Source organism: Rhinolophus sinicus, linkage group LG01, assembly GCF_036562045.2.
Source record: "Rhinolophus sinicus isolate RSC01 linkage group LG01, ASM3656204v1, whole genome shotgun sequence".
Lineage (NCBI taxonomy): Eukaryota > Metazoa > Chordata > Mammalia > Chiroptera > Rhinolophidae > Rhinolophus > Rhinolophus sinicus.
In genome coordinates, this window is record NC_133751.1 from 68,751,253 (window position 1) to 68,772,643 (window position 21,391).

At 34.9% G+C, this 21,391-nt stretch overlaps 1 protein-coding gene across 4 annotated transcripts in view; it reads left to right on the forward strand.

Annotated features, from left to right (window-relative positions):
* CFAP44 (cilia and flagella associated protein 44) overlaps nt 1-21,391 on the forward strand; it is a 94,167-nt gene that overhangs the window by 52,876 nt on the left and 19,900 nt on the right. For 2 of the 4 annotated variants that reach the window (XR_012496298.1, XM_019734863.2), the window contains exons 23-26: nt 2,958-3,154; nt 6,232-6,406; nt 16,209-16,386; nt 20,395-20,895. Coding sequence is in view for 3 of the 4 variants with exons in the window: in XM_019734863.2 (XP_019590422.2) it covers nt 2,958-3,154; nt 6,232-6,406; nt 16,209-16,386; nt 20,395-20,895 (1,051 nt within the window). In the remaining variant the exon portion in view is untranslated. Of the gene's footprint in view, nt 1-2,957; nt 3,155-6,231; nt 6,407-16,208; nt 16,387-20,394; nt 20,896-21,391 lie in introns of those variants that run through there. The other 2 variants (XM_074331850.1, XM_074331856.1) reach the window with 2 other exon arrangements.

Consider the following 21,391-nt stretch of genomic DNA (forward strand, 5'->3'; position numbering starts at 1 on the left):
AGTTACTTGAAAATAGTTTGATTTTTTTTGAGGCTTGCATTTAATCTTTGTGAGGTGGAATCAGGCAACCATTAGTCTAGAGCTAATTTCTTCCCACTCCTAAGATAAAATCCTTCTAAGTACTTCACCCTATGTCCCATGTATTATAAGGCTTGTGGGAACACAAGCTATTCCAACCTGGGTGTGTGTTGGGAGGGGTCGGGGGGATCTGGGATTCTTCTAACTGCTCCTGTCCAGTGTTTCTTTCCCCAGTCTCAGGTAGACTCCTCATATGTATGTGCGGATCAGGACTCACCTGAAGGCTGGAAGGGAGCCCTCTACAGCTTCCCAGAGTTCCCTCCCTGTGTAGCCGTCTCCTCTCTGGTACTCTGCCCTGTGAATTATTGGCACTTATTACCTGGCATTAAATCCTTGAATATTTGAATTCTTGGATAATATTTGAATATTTAAATCCCTAATTATATCTAGATTGCTACCCACCAAGAGATGAAAGTGGGTAAGAATTTTTTCTCAGAAAGAACCCTCACATAATATCCTATGTTTGGCTATAATAAGTATTCATGAAATATTTGTAAATGTATATATACGGCAACTGTGAATCTTAACACACAAACTCAGGTATATGAGCAATATTGCTATTATTATTTTATTGAAGTTAAATTTGACTCTGAGTTCCTATTCCACCAGGCAGACAGGAAGGCCAGTCTTAGTACCACTGAGGCTCACTGTCACAGCCTGCCTGCTTCTGTCAGGCCTTTCATTCTGTGCTCCACTTCTTTGGGGACGCTAAAAGGATCCCAGTTTTTAGGATTCAACACACTTGCAGCCATCACCTTTGAGGTGAGGCCTTGCATCTCCCTGGATGCTATCAGAAGCAGGGAACAAGTGCCCACAGCTCTAGGACCCAATTTGCCCACCATCTCCAGGTAGAACCTCTTCCTTGCCACGCTGGTTGTCTTCAAACACGTGTTTCCTTAACGCCCTGCTCTCCCACCCTGGTTTAGGCCCTGATCCTTCATAGCTTCACGTCCTCAATAAACATGGAAGGAAATGATAAGTATACCTAGCTATCCGATGGGAATGGTGGAGAGGATACAGTTGCACCCCTGAATGACACTGGATATTACCACTGTTTTCATCTTTACCAATCTAATAGACCAATTAAGATAACTTTTGATTGAATGATTTGCATTCTTTTGATTATTGGTGAGGTTCAGCATTTCTTTAATATGTTTATATTTCATTTATCTTTATTCTTAGAATTGCCTGTTTAGATTCCTTGTTCATTTTTATTTGAGTTCTATTTATTTTCCTCCTTATTTTAGTTTTAGTCTCTATTTCTATAAATATTGTCTTTTATTATACATATTGCAAATGCTTTCTCCTACTCTTCCATTTGCCTTAAACTTTGTTCATATTTTTCTAACTGTGCAGAGTTTTAAATTTTTATGTGATCCAAACCATCCATGTTTTCCTTCATGTTATCTGGGTCTCATGGAAAGACTGAAATTTAAAGAGTAGAAAAACTCCCATGGGCAAGAATATAAAGAGAATAAGTCTTATAGAAATGAGAAAGATACTATGCTATGAGAGAAAAGGGAAAATTAAAAAGAAAAAGTAAGTCATTTTAAAAGGAGAAATAAGAATTAAAAGGATTGAGTTAGATAAATAGTAAGAAAGGCAAACAAGCTAAGAATAATTGCTATATACATAAGTTAAATTCTAAAATTAAAAGATGGAGGCATAATTATGAACAAGCAGCAAAAAACAGCAACAATTTAACTGGTGAAGAACTTCTAAAAGATAGAATATGTGGGATGTATGAGGAAGGTGGACTAGAGAGTAGTATGAATCCCTGAGCTTAATGTTTTTTATAGATGCAAATAGAGTAACATGATATACAAAAGTCAGACAATTAAGTTCACGAACTCATCCTAGAAAAAGTGCTACACACCTCATTGCCGAATATCACTATGGTCACCTTCGAAGTACTCCCCTTGGGAAGCTATGCACCAACACCAGCACCTAGTCCACCCTTCAAAGCAATTTTGGAACTCTTTTTCTGAACACCATCAGCGCTTTCGTTGTATTACCCTTGATGTCCTGAATGTCATCAAAATATCTTCCTTTCAGTATTTCCTTTATCTTTGGTAAAGAAAGAAGTTATTAGAGGCCAGATCAGGTGAGTAAGGAGGGTGTTCCAATACAGTTATTTGTTTACTGGCTAAAAACTCCCTCACAGACAGTGCTGTGTGAGCTGGTACATCATCGTGATGCAAGAGCCATGAATTGTTGGCGAAAAGTTCAGGTCATCTAACTTTATCATGCAGCCTTCTCAGCACTTCCAAATAGTAAATTTGGTTAACTGTTTGTCCAGTTGGTACAAATTCATAATGAATATTCCCTCTGATATCAAAAAAGGTTAGCAACATCATTGCAACAAGTTCACGAACTTAGTTGTCCGACTTCATATATCTACCTCCCTATTCTCTTTTATATGTATTATATATATTATATATATGTGTATATATATATTATATAACATATATATACATATATATATATATATGTATATATATATGAGGTAATAGATATGGGGGAAGATTATGTTTTCTCAGAGTTTGATATGATCCATTGAATATAATCTGCCTGAAAAGTTTTCATTTTTCTACAAATTAACAAAGCAGTGGAGTTATATTAATTACTAATGAGTTGTTTAGTATTTTCATTAGAAAGAAAATTCTACTTGCTCTTTAACCAAGGCCTATCCAACTTCTATCTCATCCTTGTTGGTATATGTAGCATTAAATTTTGGATCCAGTGTGATATATGATATTATTTATAAGCATAGGGTTTTGCGGTCTTATTTATTACTTAATAATCATAGAGAATGAATAAAATGGTGTAATTAAATGATTAGAATGGTGACTATTGCAAATTTTTTTTTCTTTTTTCAGATTTCATGATTCATTGCAAAGTGATGCTATTGTGGTTCATGCCATTCAAAGTGAACACAAGATATCCTCCTACAGGCTTGTGAAGCCCTCTAAGTACTCCCGATACAAACGGGCAAGTCAGTCAGAGAGAAAAACAAGCAAATTGGACCGGTTTGATAAAGAGGGACCTGGAATAAAGGATAGCCAGAAAGATATAGGTAACCTAAGTGACAAGAAGGCTTTTATATCCTCATTTGTTAAGATTTCAAAACTGAATTGTTTATTGGTAGGCGGAACATTGGAACCCTTTTTGGTGGCTTGAGCTCAATTTCTTGTCTCGCATCTTTTATGCCTTTGAAATAAATAATCAAGAGAGAGACAGGGAAATGGCTGAGAATGAGAAGCCAAGTTTTGCCAGCAAATGCTCTACACCAGCTTTCTTGTTGATGCAGGCTGCTAAAGAAAACCCACCCTGGTCATATGACGGAGAGAGGATAAGAATAACTGATGCTGCCGTATTTTTATTTCCCATGTCCACCTATTCTTAAATCTAGGATTTCCCCAGATGCTAGTTTCTAGGCAGTGTTTCTTCCCGCATTTCTGGGCCCCACCCCAGAGTGTGGGGCTAGAACACAGTATTTCAAACTATTTTTTAAGAGCATGTGCTTTAAACAGAATGATGAGCTGAGAATACAGCTGTGAAAATAGTACCTCTAATACCTGCAACCTGCCTCTTATAACTGCCCACGGGGTGACCACAGATGACTAGAAGGAAGAATTCAGGGAATGGCTTGGAGAGCCCAGGCAAGAACAAATAAAGGGCCCTGTAGCTCGGCCAGGTCTGGTCTAGTGATCCTGATACAGTACTGACATTAATGCTGGTTTATCCTTTTCATTGAAAAACATTTAATAGCTCTTTTTTGACTCCTGGATAAATCGTGAAACTATTATTCAAGTATTTTCTTCCACAGTAAATCCCTATTCTGTTTCCTGTTAATGGTGTGTTCTCATACTGTTTGAGTTGTATTGTATTTTTAGCCTATCGTCCTGCTTTCTGCTCCCTAATTATGCCTGATACTTCCATATCCAGATTCCTGCTGCAGTGATCAATTCATTCCTCTTCTCTCTAAATTCTACCAGTTCTTGGGAATCCAGATTGAATTATACATTTTTTTTAAAGCTTTTCCATGGCTGTCCAGGACACATTAAACTTTTTTTCCTTTTCCATACTATCACATATTTGAATTATGAAATGGTGAGTTATAACTATATGACCATCTCATAGTATTTAAATTTTTCATGTATCTTTAAAGTATCTCTAAGAACATGAATTGAGTAATTCCCCCAGTAGACATTTATTGAAAAAGCTAATAACTTTAAAATTATAGATTTGATTGTATGTTTCTGACCAGTTTTTTAATTAGCCACAGACCACTTCAGTTAGCATATGTCACCTCAAATTATGCATGTCAAATAGGACTCATTTGCTTTCCCATTCCCCTACTATCATATCATAGACACATTTTCCAAGCTTCCCAATATATGTCAATGGTCCATCATTTTCTTGCTGTGTAATTGTTTAATATATGTCTTGCCAATTTTTAAATAAGATTCTTAAAAGCAAATATTATAACTTAAATCTCTTTATTTTGATATTGTAAAAGATATTATGGGTTGAATTCATGGTAGCAATCTACCATATAGAGTTCAAAGCAGTGGTTATAAGCATACTCAGTGATCTCAATGAGAACTTCAACAAGGAAATAGTAAGCATAAAAAGGACATAGAAATCATAAAAAAAGAAACAGTAATAAATGAAAAATACAATAACTGAAATGAAGAATGCATTAGAAGGAATCACTAGCAGATTACGTAGGTGAAGCAGAGGATCGAGTCAGTGATTTGGAAGACAAGAAAGCAGAAAACACCCAGTCAGAATAGCAAAAAGAATTTTAACTAAAGATAATTTAAGGGACCTCTGGGACAACATCAAGAGTAACAACATTCACATCATAGGGGTACCAAAAGGAGAAGAGAGAGAGCAAGGAATTGAGAACCTACTTGAAGAAGTAATGACTGAAAACTTCCCTAACCTGGTGAAGAAAATATACATACAAGTCCAGAAAACAGAGAGAGTCCCAAACAAGATGAACCCAAAGGAGCCTACACTAAGACATATAATTAAAGTGGCAAAGATTAAAGACAGAGAATCTTAAAGTCAGTTAGTTACCTACAAAGGAGCTTTCATGAGACTGTCAGCTGATTTCTCCACAGAAACTTTGGAGACAAGAAGGAATTGGCACAAAATATTCATAGTGATGAAAAGTAAGGACTTACAACCAAGTTTACCCAGCAAGGCTATCATTTAAAATTGAAGGAGAGATAAAGAGCTTCCCAGACAAGAAAAAGCTAAAGGAGTTCATCACCACCAAATGAGTATCAGAAGAAATGTTAAAGGGACTTCTTTAAGAAGAAAGGGTGTGGGAAGAACATAAATATGAATAATAAAATGGCAATAACTGTGTACCTATCAATAATCACTTTAAGTATAAATGGGTTCAATGTTCTAATCAAAAGACATAGGTAGTTGAATGGATAAGAAAACAAGACCTATGCATGTGCTGTGTACAAGAGACCCACTTCCTATTGAAAGGCATGCAAAGACTGGAAGTAAAGGGATGGAGAAAAATATTTCATGCTAATAAAAATGAAAAAGAAGCTGGAGTCGCATTACCTAAGTGTCCATTGATAGACGATTGTATAAAGAAGTGGTCCATATATACAATAGAATATTACTCAGCAATAAAAAGGAATGAAATGTTACCATTTGTGACAACATATATGGGCCTAGAGAGTATTATGCTACTTGAAATAAGTCAGACAGAGAAAGACAAATTGCATATGATCTCACTTATATATGAAATCTAAAGAACATGCTTGCCAGATTGGAGGGGAGTTGGGGGCTCGGTTAAAAAAGTGAAAGGATTAAGAAGTACAAATTGATAGTTACAAAATAATGATAGGATGTAAAGTACAAGCATAGGGAATATAGTCTATAATATTGTAATAGCTACATATAGTGCCAGGTGGGTATTAGACTTACTGGGGGGATCACTTTGTAAATTACATAAATGTCTATCCACTATGCTGTACACTTGAAGCTAATATAAAATATTGAATGTCAACTGTATTATAAAAATTAAAAAATAAAGATGTGACAGGTTAAAAACAATATTTGAGAATTTTATTTTGATGTTTCAAAAAGACTGAAAAAAATGTTTATTTTTCTGTGCAGGTGGAGATATGAATGTGCCAGAAGAATCGATTATAGAAAAAGGGAAGCAATTTCGGCCTAAAACACTAAGTCAAATTATGGTGGAAAATGAAATTGAGAAAACGAGGAAACTTGTATTAAAAGCTGAAAGAGCCCAACTTAAGATTCAGCAGCGAAAAAAAGAATGGGAGGAACTGTAAGGTTTTTTTTTATCCTTTACTTATACTCTTTCATTTTAATATGAGCCTTATAATATCTTTAACAATGTCAATAAATATAAAATTTTTCATTTAAATAAAGAAGTGAAAGAAATAGAAACAGAGATGGAGGTATTGAAGACAGATAAATTGGGTCTTTCAGGGTGGTGATACTTTGGAAGAACTTCTATGGTCCTTAGAGTTTCAGTGCAGGGATTCCATTTTACTAATACACTCAGAGTAATTCTTAAGGATTAAGAAATTCTTTTCATCCCAACATCAAGAAGATGTATGTTCTTCTAACATCTTATAGTTTTTGCTTTCACCTGTAAGTCTCTAACCATCTGAAGGTGACTTAAAAGGAAAAAAAATCTAAGGGGTGGCCGGTTAGCTCAGTTGGTTAGAGTGTGGTGCTAATAACTCCCAAGGTTGCCGTTTTTTTCTCCACACAGGCTACTATGAGCTGCACCCTCCTACTATGAGGTATTTTTATTTAACAAGTACATATTTTCATTTGTTTATTTGCCGCTTATATATCTTTGGTGAAATGTCTCTTCATATCTTTTGTCCATGTTCAAATAAGATTGGTTACTATTTTAGTGTTGAGTTTTGAGAGTTCTTTATGTATTCTACATACTAGTCATGTGTCAGATATGTCTTCAAATATTTTCTCCCAGTCTGTAGCTTGTCTTTTCATTCCCTTAACACGGTCTTCTGCAGAGCAAAAGTTTTTAATTATATTGAAATTATATTGATATATTTAATTATATATCAATTTTTCCTTGAATCTTGGTTTTGGTGTCAAGTCTAAGAATGCTGCCTAGCCCTACGTCCCCCAAATTTTCTACTACCTTTTTGTAAACGTTCTGTAGTTTTACATTTTACATTTAAGTCTGTGATCCATTTTGTGTTCATTTTTGTATAAGGTGTGAGATTTATGCTTAGATTTATTTTTTATTATGTTGCCTATAGATGTCCAATTGTTTTAGCACCATTTGTTTTGAAAATGCTCTATTTCCTCTGTTGAATTACTTTTGCATTTTGTCAAAAATCATCTGGACATATTTGTGTGGGTCTATATCTGGGCTCACTTTCTGATTTAGTGATTTGTGTGTCTGTCCCTTTGCCAGTATCCACTGTCTGGATTACTGTAGCCATGTAATAGGTCTTGAAATTGGATACACTGATTTCTGTTATTTTATTCTTTTTTTCCAAATGTTTTAGCTATTCTAGTTACTTTGCTTTTCCATGTAAATTTTAGAATATTCTTGTCTGTATTTACAAAATGTCTTGCTGAAATTATGATAGGAATTATGTTAAACCTGTGTATCAGTTTGGGGAAATGTGACATATTTATTATATTGAGTCTTTTAGTCCACGGACATGGTATGACTCTCCATTTATTTAGATCTTCTTTGATTTCTTTGTGTTTTGTTGTTTTCAGTATAAAAGTTCTACAGTTATTTTGTTACATTTACACATAAATATTTTACTTTTTTTTTTCAATTCTAAATTGTATTGTGCTTTTCATTTTGGTGTTTATATGTTCATGTTCATTGCTAGTATAGAAATACATTTGAGTTTACTGTTTATCTGGCATACTGTGATCTTGCTGGACTGTCTTATTCGTTCTGAGGGCAATTGTTTTGGTAGGTTCCTTGGGATTTTCTGTGTAGACAGTTATGTCATCTGTAAATAGGGATGGTTTTATTTCTTTTTATTCAATTTATTTGCCTCTTATTCTTTTTCTTATTTCACTGGCTTTAACATCCAGTACTATGTTGAAATGGAATAAGGAGAGCTGGCATCCACTCCTTAATCCTGATCTTAGGGGGAAAACAATCAGTATTTGAACAGTACAACTGATTTTATCCATTTACTTCAACCTACGTTTATTGCTATATTTGAAGTCAGTGTCTTATTGACCGCATACAGTTGGTCAATCCACACTGTCAATCTCAATTCTTCAATTGATATATTTAGGCCATTTATACTTAATGTAACCATTGATATTTAAGGCTTATGTCTGCTATTTTATATTTTGTTTTCTGTTTGTTCTGTGTTTTTTTTCTTGTTTTTTCCCCCCAGCTGTCTGTGGTTTACTTGAATATTTTAGAGTTCCAATATAGATGTTCCAATCTATAGTGTTTTTGAGAGTTATCAGTTTGTATAGCATTTTGAGTGTTTGCTCTAGGTATTACATTATATATATACAGCTTATCACAGTGTACTCATGTTCACATTTTATCAGCTTGAATGAAGTGTAGAAGTTTTAGCTGCTTTTATGCCCCTTTCCCCCACCCATTTCCTCTGTTCATAAAATAATTGTATAAATATTTCTTCTACATATATTTTTAAAACACATCAGACATTGTTATAGGTTTTTCTTCAATCATCAACCATAACAGACAATAGTTGAAGTAAAATGTGTTTGCCCATATGTTTACTATTAACATTTTAATTTTTTTCCTTTTTGTTGTTTCTGAGTTCTTTCTTCTATCTTCATTTCGATTTAGAGAACTTCATTTTGCCATTCATTTAGGGTAGGTATGCTGGTGACAAATTCTCTTAGTTTTTCTTCATCTAAGAATGGTTTGATTTCCCCTTCATTCCTGAAGAATATTCTTACTGCACATAGAATTCTCTGTTAACAGTTCTTATTTTCAGCACATAAAAATATTGTGCTTTTTCCTGTTGACCTCCATGGTTTCTTAATGATCAGTCTGCTGCCATTCAAATTGTTTTCCCTCATATATAAGATGTTATTTTTCTCTTGCTGCTTTCAAGACTTTTTTCTTTGTCTTTAGTTTTTAGAAGTTTGATTATGATGTGTCTTGGTGTAGAGTTCTTTAAATTGATCCTTTTTTGGATTCATTAAACTTCTTGAATCTGTACGCTTGTATCTCCTGCCAAATTTGGGAAGTTTTCAGCCATTATTTCTTACAGTTTTTTTTAAAGCCCTTTCCTCTTTTTCCTCTCCTTCTGGGACTGCAGTGACACAAATATTAGACCCCTGAAGCTCTGTGTGTTTTGTTGATGTTAGTTGTTTGTTTGCTTACTTCTAGTGCCTTTCTTTTTGTGCAGAATGGGTGATTTCTTTCATTCCATCTTTAAATTCACTGATTCTTTCCTCTGTCTCTTCCATTCTGCTGTTGAGCCCATCCATTGAGTTTTATTTTGGTTATCGTATTTTTCAGTTCTAAATTTCCATTTGGTTCCTTTTTATATCTTCTGTTTCTTTCTGAGACTTTCTATTTTTTCATTTGTCTTAAGTATCTTTCTGATTATTTGTTGAAGCACCTTATGATGGCTGCTTTAAAATTCTTGTTAGATTATTTCAACATTCTCATCTTGGGATTGACATTTGGTAATTGTCTTTTGTGATTCAAGTTGAAGACATCCTGATTCTTGATATGACGAGTGATTTTTGATTGAAATCCAGATGTTTTGAGTATTATCAGATTCTGAATATTACTTATACATTTTGTTTTAGCTGGCTTTCTCTGACTTTTGCATGATAAGGAGGAGTGCCATCTCATTATGAGTATAGAAGTCTAGTTTACCCATTCTTCTCCAATTGACACCTGAGGAAGGAAGGGGTCTTTTGCTGGTCAAGAGTTGGAATTCCCAGATCCTCTCTAGGCCCCCACTAATAGCACTCTGCTCTTCAGTTGGCCTCCAGTGATACTGTGGAGGGTGGTAAAAGTCAACATTCAACACTTGGCCTCCTCAAACACTAACCCATCAGGGCGGGGTAGATCATCTTGTTACTATTGGGCCTGGAGTCTAAGTTCAAGCTATCCTACAGGGGTCTCCACTGACACTGTGGTAAGGGTGGCTTGTTATAATATTATTGACTATGTCCCCTATGCTGTGCATTACATCTCCATGACTTATTTATTTTATAACTGGAAACTTGTACTTCTTAATTCCCTTCACCTTTTCCACCCATCTCCTACCGCGCTCCTTTCTTAAGTTTATTTATATATTTAACTTCAAGTCAGATATATATGAGGCAAAAAGAAAACCCAGAGAACTTACCATCATCAACTTCTTCTTGGATCCCAAATTTCTCTGTGGTCTGCTTTCTTCTTCCCACATTTCAGAATGTTGTGTTTGTTTTATATTTAATGTCCAAGGTTTTCATTTGTACTTACCAGGAAAAATAGGAAAATGCAGGTTTATTCCATCTTTTTAGAAGTAGAAATTCTCTCAATTGATTTTTTAATTCATATTGACCTTTAACCCAATGATTTTGCTCAGCTCATTTATTAAGTCTAGTAGCTTTTTTTGCAGATTCTTTACAGTAGTTTACAAATATGATCATATTGTATGTGAGTAAAGATAGAGTTTTCCTTTCCAGTCTCTGTGTCTTTTTTATTTTCTTGTCTCGTTGTCTAGGATATGTACTACAATGTCAACTAAAAATGGTGGAAGAGAATATCCTTGTCTTATTCCCAACTAAGGAGAAAGCATTCCGTCTTATTATGAAATGTAATGTCAGCCTTTTTGAAGCAGTTTATTCATTGATAAAATTTCCTTTTATTCCTAGTTTGCTGAAAGGATTTTTAAATTTATTTTTTATCAAAGATGAGTGTTGAATTTTATCAAATGACTTCCATATGTATACTGAGATGATCACTTAAAAAATTTTATCCTTTAATATTGTGATTGATTTCAAATGTGAAATCAGCATTCCTAGGATAAATTTTACTTGATCATTGTGTACTCACATTATCCTTTTAAAAATATTGCTGGAATTTTCTTATATTGTCTTTGTCTGGTTTGGTATCAGGGTAATGCTGGTTTTATAAAATGAATTTAGAAGTGTTTCCTTCCCTTCTCTTTTTTTTGGAAGAAAAGGAAATGGTATTAATTCTTTAAATATTTTGTAGAATTCATGAATGAAGTCATCTTGTCCTGGACTTTTGCTTGTTGGGATGCTTTTAATTACTGATTCAATCTTTTTACTAGTAATTGGTCTGTTCAGATTTTCTATTTCTTCATGTTTCAGTCTTGGTAGGTTGTATGTTTGTAGGACCTTATCCAGTTTTTCTAGGTTGTCCAATTTGTTGGTATGTAATTGTTTATAGTAGTCTCTTTTGGTCCTTTGTATTTCTGTGGTATCAGTTGTAATGTCTCCTCTTTGATTTCTGATTTTATTTGAGTTGCTCTTTTTCTTGGAAAGTCTAGCTAAAGGTTTGTCAATTTTGATTACCTTAAAAAAAAGAAACCAGCTCTTAATCTCATTGATCTTTTATATTTTTTAAAAAATGTGTCAGGTATAATTGACATCCAATATTATATTAGTTTCAGGTGTACAACATAGTGATTTGATATTTGTATGTATTGTAAATATAACCAAGATAAGTCTACTTAACATCCATCACCATACATAGTTACAGGACTTTTTTCTTGTGATGAGAATTTTAAGATGTATTCTCTTAGCAATTTTCAAATGTGCAATATAATATTATTGTAGTCACCATATTGTACATTACATCCCCATGACTTATTTTTTTTACACTAGAGGTTTGTATCTTTTGACTCCATTCACCCATTTCACCCACCCTCTACCCCCTACCTCTGGCAACCGGCAATCTGTTCTCTGTTTCTATGAGCTTGTTTTTATTCTTAATATTCCACATGTAAGTGAGATCATACGGTGTTTGGCTTTCTCTGTCTGATTTATTTCACTTACCATAATGTGCTCAAGGTTCATCCATGTTGCAAATGGCAAGATTGCATCCTTTTTATCACTGAATAATATTCCATTGTGTGTATGCCATATCTTCTTTATCCATTCAACCATCGAAGGACACTTAGGTTGTTTCTGTATCTTGGCTATTGTAAATAATGCTGCAGTGGACATGGGGTTACATATATCTTTTTGAGTTAGTGTTTTCATTTTTTGGGGGGATAAATACCGAGAAGTAGATGGCTAGATCATATGGTAGTTCTATTTTTAGTTTTTGAGGAATGTCCATAGTGTTTTTCCATGGTGACTGCACCAATTTACCTGCTCATCAACAATGCACAAGTGTTCCCTTTTCTCCACATCCTTGCCAGCTTTTATCTCTTGTCTTTTTTATAATAGCCATCTAACATGTGTGAGGTGACATCTCATTGTGGTTTTAATTTACATTTTCTTCATGATTAGTGATGTTGAACTCCTTTTCATATACCTGTTGGCTATCTCTATGTCTTCTTTAGAAAAATGTCTATTAAAATCCTCTGTCCACGTTTTAATCAGGTTTTTCTTTTTTTTGCTAAGGAGTTATATGAATTTTTATATGTTTTGGATATTAATCCCTATCAGATATATGATTTCCAAATATTTTCTCCTATTCAATAGGTTTCCTTTTCATTTCATTGATTTTTTTTCTGTGCAGAAGCTTTTTAGTTTGATATATTCCCACTTGTTTGTTTTTGCTTTTGGTGCTTGTGTTTCTGGTGTCAAATCCAAAAAATTATCACCAACACCAATGTAAAGGAGCTTACCCCATATATTTTCTTTTAGGAGTTTTCATGGTTTCAGGTCTTACATTCAAGTCTTTAATTTTGAGTTGATTTTTGTGTATGGTGTGAGATTATTTTGCATGTAGCTGCCCACTTTTCCTAGCACTTTTTATTGAGACTGTCCTTTTCACATTGTATATTCATAACTTTGGATTTATGTAAATTAATTTTCATATACGTGGGTTTATTTTTGAACTCTCTATTCTGCTCCAATGATCTATGTCTGTTCTTATGCCAGTACCATACTGTTTTGATTACTATAGCTTTGTAATTAATTTGAAATCAGGAAGCATAATGCCTTCAACTTTGTTCTTCTTTCTCAAGATTGCTTTGGCTATTCAGGATATTTTGTGGTTCCATATAATTTATAGTGCTGCTTTTTCTATTTCTGTGACAAATGTCATTGGAATTTTGAGAGGGATTGCATTGAATCTGTAGATTGCTTTGGGAAATATGGATATTTTAACAATATTAGTTCTTCCAATCCCTGAGTACAGAATATCTTTCCATTTATTTGCATCTTCTTCAATTTCTTTCATCAGTGTCTTATAGTTTTCAGTGTACAGGTTTTTTCACCTCCTCAGTTAAATGTATTCCTAGGTATTTATTCTTTTTGGTTTAATTTCTCTTTCTGATAGTTTATTATTAGTTATAGGAATACAAGTGATTTTTACATATAGATTTTATATCCTTAAACTTTAATGAATTTGTTTATTAGTTCTAACAGTATTTTAGTGGAGTCTTTAGGATTTTCCATGTATAATATCATGTCATCTACAAATACTGACAGTTTTACTTCTTTCTTTCCAATTTGGATGCCTTTTATTTCTTTTTCTTGCCTGATTGCTCTGGCTAGGACTTCTACTACTATGTTGAACAAAGTGGTGAGAATGAGCATTCTTGTCCTGTTCCTGATCTTAGTGGAATGCTGCCTATCATTCAATATCTGAACATAGCTGTTTCATATGTTTTTAATTTTCTAGTTATTTATAGCATGAAGATAATTATGGGCCTTCTTTCTCTAACATGGCCAGAACAGAAGTGTGTGCTTGCTCGCTCTTGTTCATTCTCTCTCTCTCTCTCTCTCTCTCTCTCTCTCTCTCTCTCTCTCTCTCTCTCTAAAATATATATTAGATAGATAGATAGATACAGACATAGATATATAGACATAGAGATATAGAGATAAAGATAGAAATAGAGGAGCTAGAGATAGAGATATATAGGTCTATCTGTCACTGTCCTTGATGCCCTTTATTAGTTGGCAGGCACCATCTCATAGTTCTCCTTTCTGAGGAAACTTATGCAGCAGCCTACAGCCAGCTGTTCTGTGTGGGCCCCAGGATGTCAGTGGAAGAGCCTATGGCCACTTCCAGCCTGGTGGCCACTTTTAGGTACATCTCCAGTAAGCAAAGACCATTCATTAGTTGAAGCCTCTGCAGCATCATCTGAGCTATTTCTTATAGATTGCTTCAAGGGTGGCTCTATCATCAAACGCCTAATACATGCATATTCCCCTAGTAACCTGTGATGGAATACACTAATTGGATGGTAGTTTTTTATTTTATTTTATTTTATTGGGGAATATTGGGGAAGAGTGTGTTTCTCCAGGGCCCATCAGCTCCAAGTCATCGTCCTTCAATCCAGTTGTGGAGGGCACAGCTCAGCTCCAAGTCCAGTTGCCGTTTTCAGTCTTAGTTGCAGGGAATGCAGCCCATCATCCCATGCAGGAATTGAACTGGCAACCTTGTTGTTGAGAGCTCGCGCTCTAACCAACTGAGCCATCTGATCACCCCTCCAGCAGCTCATTGCCTTCAATCTAGTTGTGGAAGGCACTGCTCATGTGGGAATCGAACCGGCAAGCCTGTTGTTCAGAGCTCACACTCTAACCACCAGAGCCATCCAACTGATCTGGATGGTACTTTCTGAAGTCTTTGTAGACTGAAAAAAAACTCTCTCTCTCTCTCTCTCTCTCTCTCTCTCTCTCTCTCTCTCTTTCTCTCTCTCTCCCTCTCCTTTTCTCTCTCTCCCTCTTTCCCTCTTTCCCCTTTCTTTCCTTTCTCTTCCTTTTCTTTCTTTTAAAACTATTAATCCTCATTTTAGTGTTGTTGTTATACAAATAAAGTATTGTCAGTTAATACATTGAATGCCATGCATTTCCTCGGCTATTGTATATGTTGGTTTTCCTAAAGGGCTGACTGCAAGGCATGTGTCCATGTTCATGTTAACTGACAGGCTTCACTTTGAAGAATGAGAGAGCTAGGTTAGGGTCTCCCAGTGAAGATCCCTACAGTGGAGGGCCAGGCCATCCCCCAGATGCCTTAGTACTTCCCATGCAGTTTCTGTAAATATAGTTCTGTAGAGATTAGTTCTTCAGTTTTAGTGTATGTGTAAATGTTGCTACTGCTTTATGTGTGGAGATGGGAAAGTTGGAAGGGCCCAACTGGTTCAGGCATCCTTTTCAACCCTTGAATTTATTTTGCCAAACAATGTCTAATGTTCCATTCCCTGCTCCATACTTGCCCCCTCTGTGCTTGGAGCCTCCTAGGAACTCTACCAAAAAGACCATATTCATCTTTATATAGCTTTCTCCTGGGAGTATTCTGGGCTACAGTTTTCTCTGGTCTGGTTTATCCAATAATGTAATTTCATCTTCTGTCTTTTAGAAATGTACCACTGTCACTGGTTTGCTCATGGCTTTCTATCCCGATCTCAGCATGCATGATAATTTATTCCCTTTGCTATCTCTATACTATCATTTCCATGGAATCTGGGGAGAGAGGGGATGGCAAACACATAGTCGTATATTCATTTTGAATTAGATGCCTTTTTGGAAAATATTATGGCAAATTTTGTGACAGTCACTTATGTTATAAAAAATCCAATTAACGTTTTAGTGAATAAAAAAAAAAAACCCACCCCATCTCCAAGGCTTAATTTCTATTGAGGAAATCAATAACAATGTTGATGTAAATTGCTTAGAAATGAACCAAAGCCAAGGAATGATTCAGATTATTTTAGCACCATCTGGTGAATGGATTTATATATTCATGTATGTATGTATGTATGTATGTATGTATGTATGTATATATGTATGTATTTATTTTGCTTGGGATGCTTTAAATGTAGTCAACTTTAAAACATGCTTGGACAGACAAAAGTAACATCACAGACTAAAAATTATACTTTTGCTTCATGATTGAATTTGATTATATACCTATAGTAAACTAGACAAAATAGACTCTATGGTTATATTTGTGGCTGGGTCATCCATTTTTCTCATAGTTACAAGAGTAAACCTGCTGATGACTATGAAGATCCCAAAGATGTTCAAGCCATCAAAGAGGCTCAGGTGTGCATGGGAGACTTCAATCTGAAGACAGCCCCAGACTATAAGATACCCGAGCACATGAGAATAAATGCTGCCAAGAAGGAAGAGGAACTGGGACAGCTAGACTCTATGGTACTTACCCAGAGCGTGTATGACAATGAGAGGCACCTGGGTTTTTAATTGAATTCTTCTAAAACCACCCATTTCGCTATCTGATCCATAAGGATATATAGTCATAGAAATTTAGAACTGGAAAGGTCCTTCATGTTTATCTATGCTTCAGTTCCCTCATTTGTACAAAGGGGGCATTATTCTAGATAATCATGAAAAATATTGTTGGGAGTTTTTTTTTTTAACATCATGGGACAAAGCCTTATGCTCCCCTATGTCACCTAGACAGACCCCAAGGAAAGTGAGTTCCAGAGGTAACCATGTTGGTGGGAGATTTTTTTTTTTTTTTTTTTTACTGTTTTACTCTCCTTACAAGTAATCAGTCTATTCAAAATTTTTATTTCTTCATGACTCATACTTGGAAGATTGTATGTGTCTAGGAATTTATTTCTTCTAGGTGGTCCAATTTGTCAGTGTATAATAGTAGTCTCTTATGATCCTTTGCATTTTGGGTATTGATTGTAACTTTTGTTTCATTTTGTATTTTTTCTCGGTGAGCATAGCTAAAGGTTTGTCAATTTTGTTTATCTTTTCAAAAATCCAGCTCTTAGATTCATTGATCTTTTCTATCATTTTTTTAGTTTCTGTTTCATTTAATTCCTCTCTGACCTTTATTATTTCCTTTCTTCTGCTAACTTTGGGCATTGCTTCTTCTTCTTCTTCTTCTTCTTCTTTTTTTTAATTCTTTTAGGTGTAAAGTTAGATTGCTTATTTGAGATTTTTCTTGTTCTTTGAAGTAGGCCTATATTGCTATGAACTTCCCTCTTAGAACTGCTTTTTATTAATCCCACAGGTTTGGAAATGTTGTACTTCCATTTTCTTTTATTTTCCCTTTGATTTCTTTATTGACCCATTGGTTGTTAAATAGCATGTTGCTTAATCTTCACATATTTGTGATTTTTCCAGTTTTCTTACTGTAATTGATTTCTAATTTTGTACCATTGTGATCAGAAAAGATGCTTGATGTAATTTAATATTGAATTTATGGAGACTTGTTTTGCAGTCTGACATGTGATGTATCCTGTAGAATGTTCTATGTGCATGTAAAATGAATGTGTATTCTGCATTTGGATAGAATATTCCAAATGCTTTAGATGGTATGGGCATTTTAGCAATATTAATTATTCCAATCCCTGAGCACAGAATATCTTTCCATGTACTGCTTAAATTTCTTTCATCAATGTCTTATATGAAAGTGTCTTAAATATCTATTAAGTGCATCTAGTCTAATGTATTGTTTATGTTTCCATATTGATTTTTTCTGTCCCATTGATCTATCTGTTGATGTAAGTGGGATATTAAAGCCTTCTACTATTATTGTGTTGCTATCAATTTCTCCCTTTAGGTCTGTTAATAGTTGCTTTATATATTTTGGTGTTCCTACATTGGGTGCATAAGTGTTACAAATACTATATCCTCTTGTTGGATTGACCGCCTTTAATCATTACATATTGCCCTTGTCTTTTATTATAGTCTTTGTTTCAAAGTCTATATAACTATAGCTACACCAGCTTTCTTTTCATTTCTATTTACATGGGATATCTTTTCCTATCCTTTCACTTTCAATCTGTGTGAGTTCTTAGATCTGAAGTAAGTCTCTTGTAATCAATGTATAGATGAGTCTTTTTTGTTGTTGTTTTTAATACATTCCACCACTCTGTGTCTTTTTGATTGGGAATTTAGTCCATTTACATTTAAAGTAATTATTAAGAAGTTATGTACTTATTACCATTTTGTTAATTATTTTCTGGCAGTTCTTGTAGTTCTCTTGCTCGCTTCCCTTGTGGATTGATGATTTTCTTTAGTATTATGTTTAGATTTCTTTCTCATTATCTTTTGTGTATCCACTCTAGGTTTTTGCTAAGTGTTTACCCTGACGTTCACATATCTGTATCTGTATCTATATCTGTATCTGTATCTGTATCTGTATCTATATCTATATCTAATCATTTATATCTATATCTCTGTAGATAGATCTATCTATCTATCTATCTATCTATCTATCTATCTATCTATCTATATATATATATATATAAAGTTTGAATGCATTCTAAAAACTCTACATTTTTACTCCCCTCATGTTTTATATTTTTTGATGTCATGTTATACATCTTTTGTATGTCCCATAACTAATTATTGTAATTATAAATAATTTTACTACTTTTGTTGTTTAACCTTCATACTAGCTTTATAAGAAGTTAATCCACTACATTTATTATATATTTGACTCTACCAGTGAGATTTTTACTTTCATATGTTTTCTTATTACTAGATAATACCTTTGCTTTTCAGCTTAAGAAGGCTTTTAATATTTCTTGCAAATACAGGTTAGTGGTGGTGAACTCCTTTTGGTTTTGCTTGTCTGGAAAACTGTTTATCTCTCTTTCAGTTCTGAATGATGATGTTGCCAGGTAGACTATTAGTTGAAAGTTTTTTCTTTCAGCACTTTGAATACATCATGCTAGTCCCTTCTGGCCTGCAAAGTTTCTGCTGAGAAATCATCTGATAGTCTTATGGGGGTTTCCTTGTATGTAACAAGTTGTTTTCCCTTGCTGTTATTAAGATTTTTCTTCTTTGTCTTTAACTTTTAACATTTTAATTATAAAGTATCTTGGTGTGGGTCTCTTTGGGTTCATCTTTTTTTGAATTCTCTGTGCTTCCTGGATCTGGATGTTTGCTTCCTTCCCCAGGTTATGGAAGTTGTAAGCAATTATTTTTTCAAAAAACTTTTCTGACCCTTTCTCTCTCTCTTCTTTTTCTGAGACTCCTATAATGTGAATGTTATTCCACTGGATCTTGTCTCATAGGTCCCTTAAGCTATCTTTACTTTTCTTTATTCTTTTTTTAAAATTAAATTTATGGGGAGACAATAGTTAGTAAAATTACATAGGTTTCAAGTGTACATTTCTGTAATACACCACATTGTGTGCTCACCACTCAGAGTCAGTTCTCCTTCCATCACCATATATTTGACCCTCTTTACCCTCTTGTGCCACCTCCCCTCCCCTCTTACCCTCTGGTAGCCACTAAACTGTTGTCTGTGTCTATGAGTTTTTGTTTCTTGGTTTGTTTGTCTTGTTGTTTGCTGCTTTCAGTTTTATTTCCCATGTATGAGTGAAGTCATATGGTTCTTGACTTTTTCTGTCTAACTTGTTTTGCTTAATCTCAAGATCCATCCATGATGTCATATCTTCATTTTTTAAAAATCCTTTTTTCCCCCTGCTCTGTTTGAGTGAGTCCCACTGCCTTGTCTTCCAGGGCAATGATTTGTCCTTCTGCTTCGTCTGGTCTGCTATCAAACCCCTCTAGTGTATTTTCCAGTTAAGTTATTGTTTTCTTAAGCTCTTTGACTTCTGTTCAGTACTGTCTTATGTATGTATATATATGTGTGTGTGTGTATATATATATATATATATATATATATATATATATATATCACTTTGTTGTAATTCTCACTGTTTTCATCCATTTTTTTCTCCCAGGTTCAGTGAGTATCTTCACACCTATTACTTTTAATTTTTTTATCAGGTTAGTTACTTATCTTCCTAGCTAGGCAACCCTAGGTGAGTCTAAGCCTAAGGGATTTGAATCCCCATTAGGAAAGGGCAGTTACTTGTGTTCTCCTGACCAAAGAATGACCTTCCCCTCCCTGGGACCTGGATGAGTACAAGCCTTCAGGAAGGACTTCCATTTAGTGGTTGGAGGGGAGGACAGGGGAACTTAGCCCTACAAGCCAGCTGAGGTACCAGAGGTCACATCAAGACTGTTTCCCCCATTTGGATAGGCTGAATAGGGAAAAGCCTAAAAATCAGAGAAAAGAATAATTTATTAGTGAATGAGAATGATCAGATTAGTTTTTATGTCGAATTTTTGTTAGATGTACTAGTCAAGGGACAAAAGCAAGTCATATTTGAAACTGTCCTTTGTGAGTGGGTTGTCATTTTGCTTCCTTTCTGTTCTTTTCATCAGACCTATTCAAAGAAAATTCACATGAACAAGAGCATACTCTCTCTTCGAGACCTTAAAGTGGCTGTCATAGAGGAAATACAATGCCTGGTGCAAGAGCTGAAGAACATTCAGTCAACTCTGCACATTTCCAAGCATGTCCCCATTCCCCAAATCCCTCAGATACACCCAGAAGAAGTTCCTGAAAAGAGATTTCACTATGATGAGAAAACTCTCCTAGCTTTTAAGCAACAGCTGATGCAAAGTAAGGATGAAAAGCCCCCTCAGGTGGAACCAGTGGCATCTACAACCCCAGGTTCAGGATTCCTCAGACTGGCTCCTGGAAAAGATGGGGATTTGACAACACGTGATTCATTGTCTAGATCGTCCAAGGCATTAGCAGTAAGTCTAGATATCCAAAAGACAATGGAATTTGAAAAAGCAGATCCAACTGATGTGGAGCTGGAGATTATGAAGAGGGACGAGATTAAACACGTGTACATGCAACAGTATCTGACCAACAGGGTAAGGGGTGAGACTGTGGCTATTTAAAGCTGATACAGAGTGGAACAGGAAAGAAGTACAACTAGTTTCTTACTTACTTATTTAAAATTTTTCTACATTAACCTTCCCCAAACCCTGACTATCCCATAACTCACTAATGGCTTGGCTTCCTCCCCATCCCTGGTCTCCTGAAAAATCATTGTGCTTTACCCAGAACTTTGGAGCTTTGTAACTTTTTCCTTTTTGGAAAGTTGACTAAGCATTAGGGGCAAATCCATGTTAATTGACATCTAACTGAAGTCAAGGTCATGGGGAAGTGATGGAACAGCTTTCAGATGATGGATGGAATATAATTAAGAATGCTCCAGAGAAAATGGGCCACCCTCTGCTTTTTACATGCTCCACAAATGGGAGTGTTGATAACTGGCTTCGTAATTGTTCTGGAGCTAAAATGGCAAAGTCAAAGCAAAACTGAGGATTTAAAATCACTAGGATGATTTTAAATAAGCCTAGACCA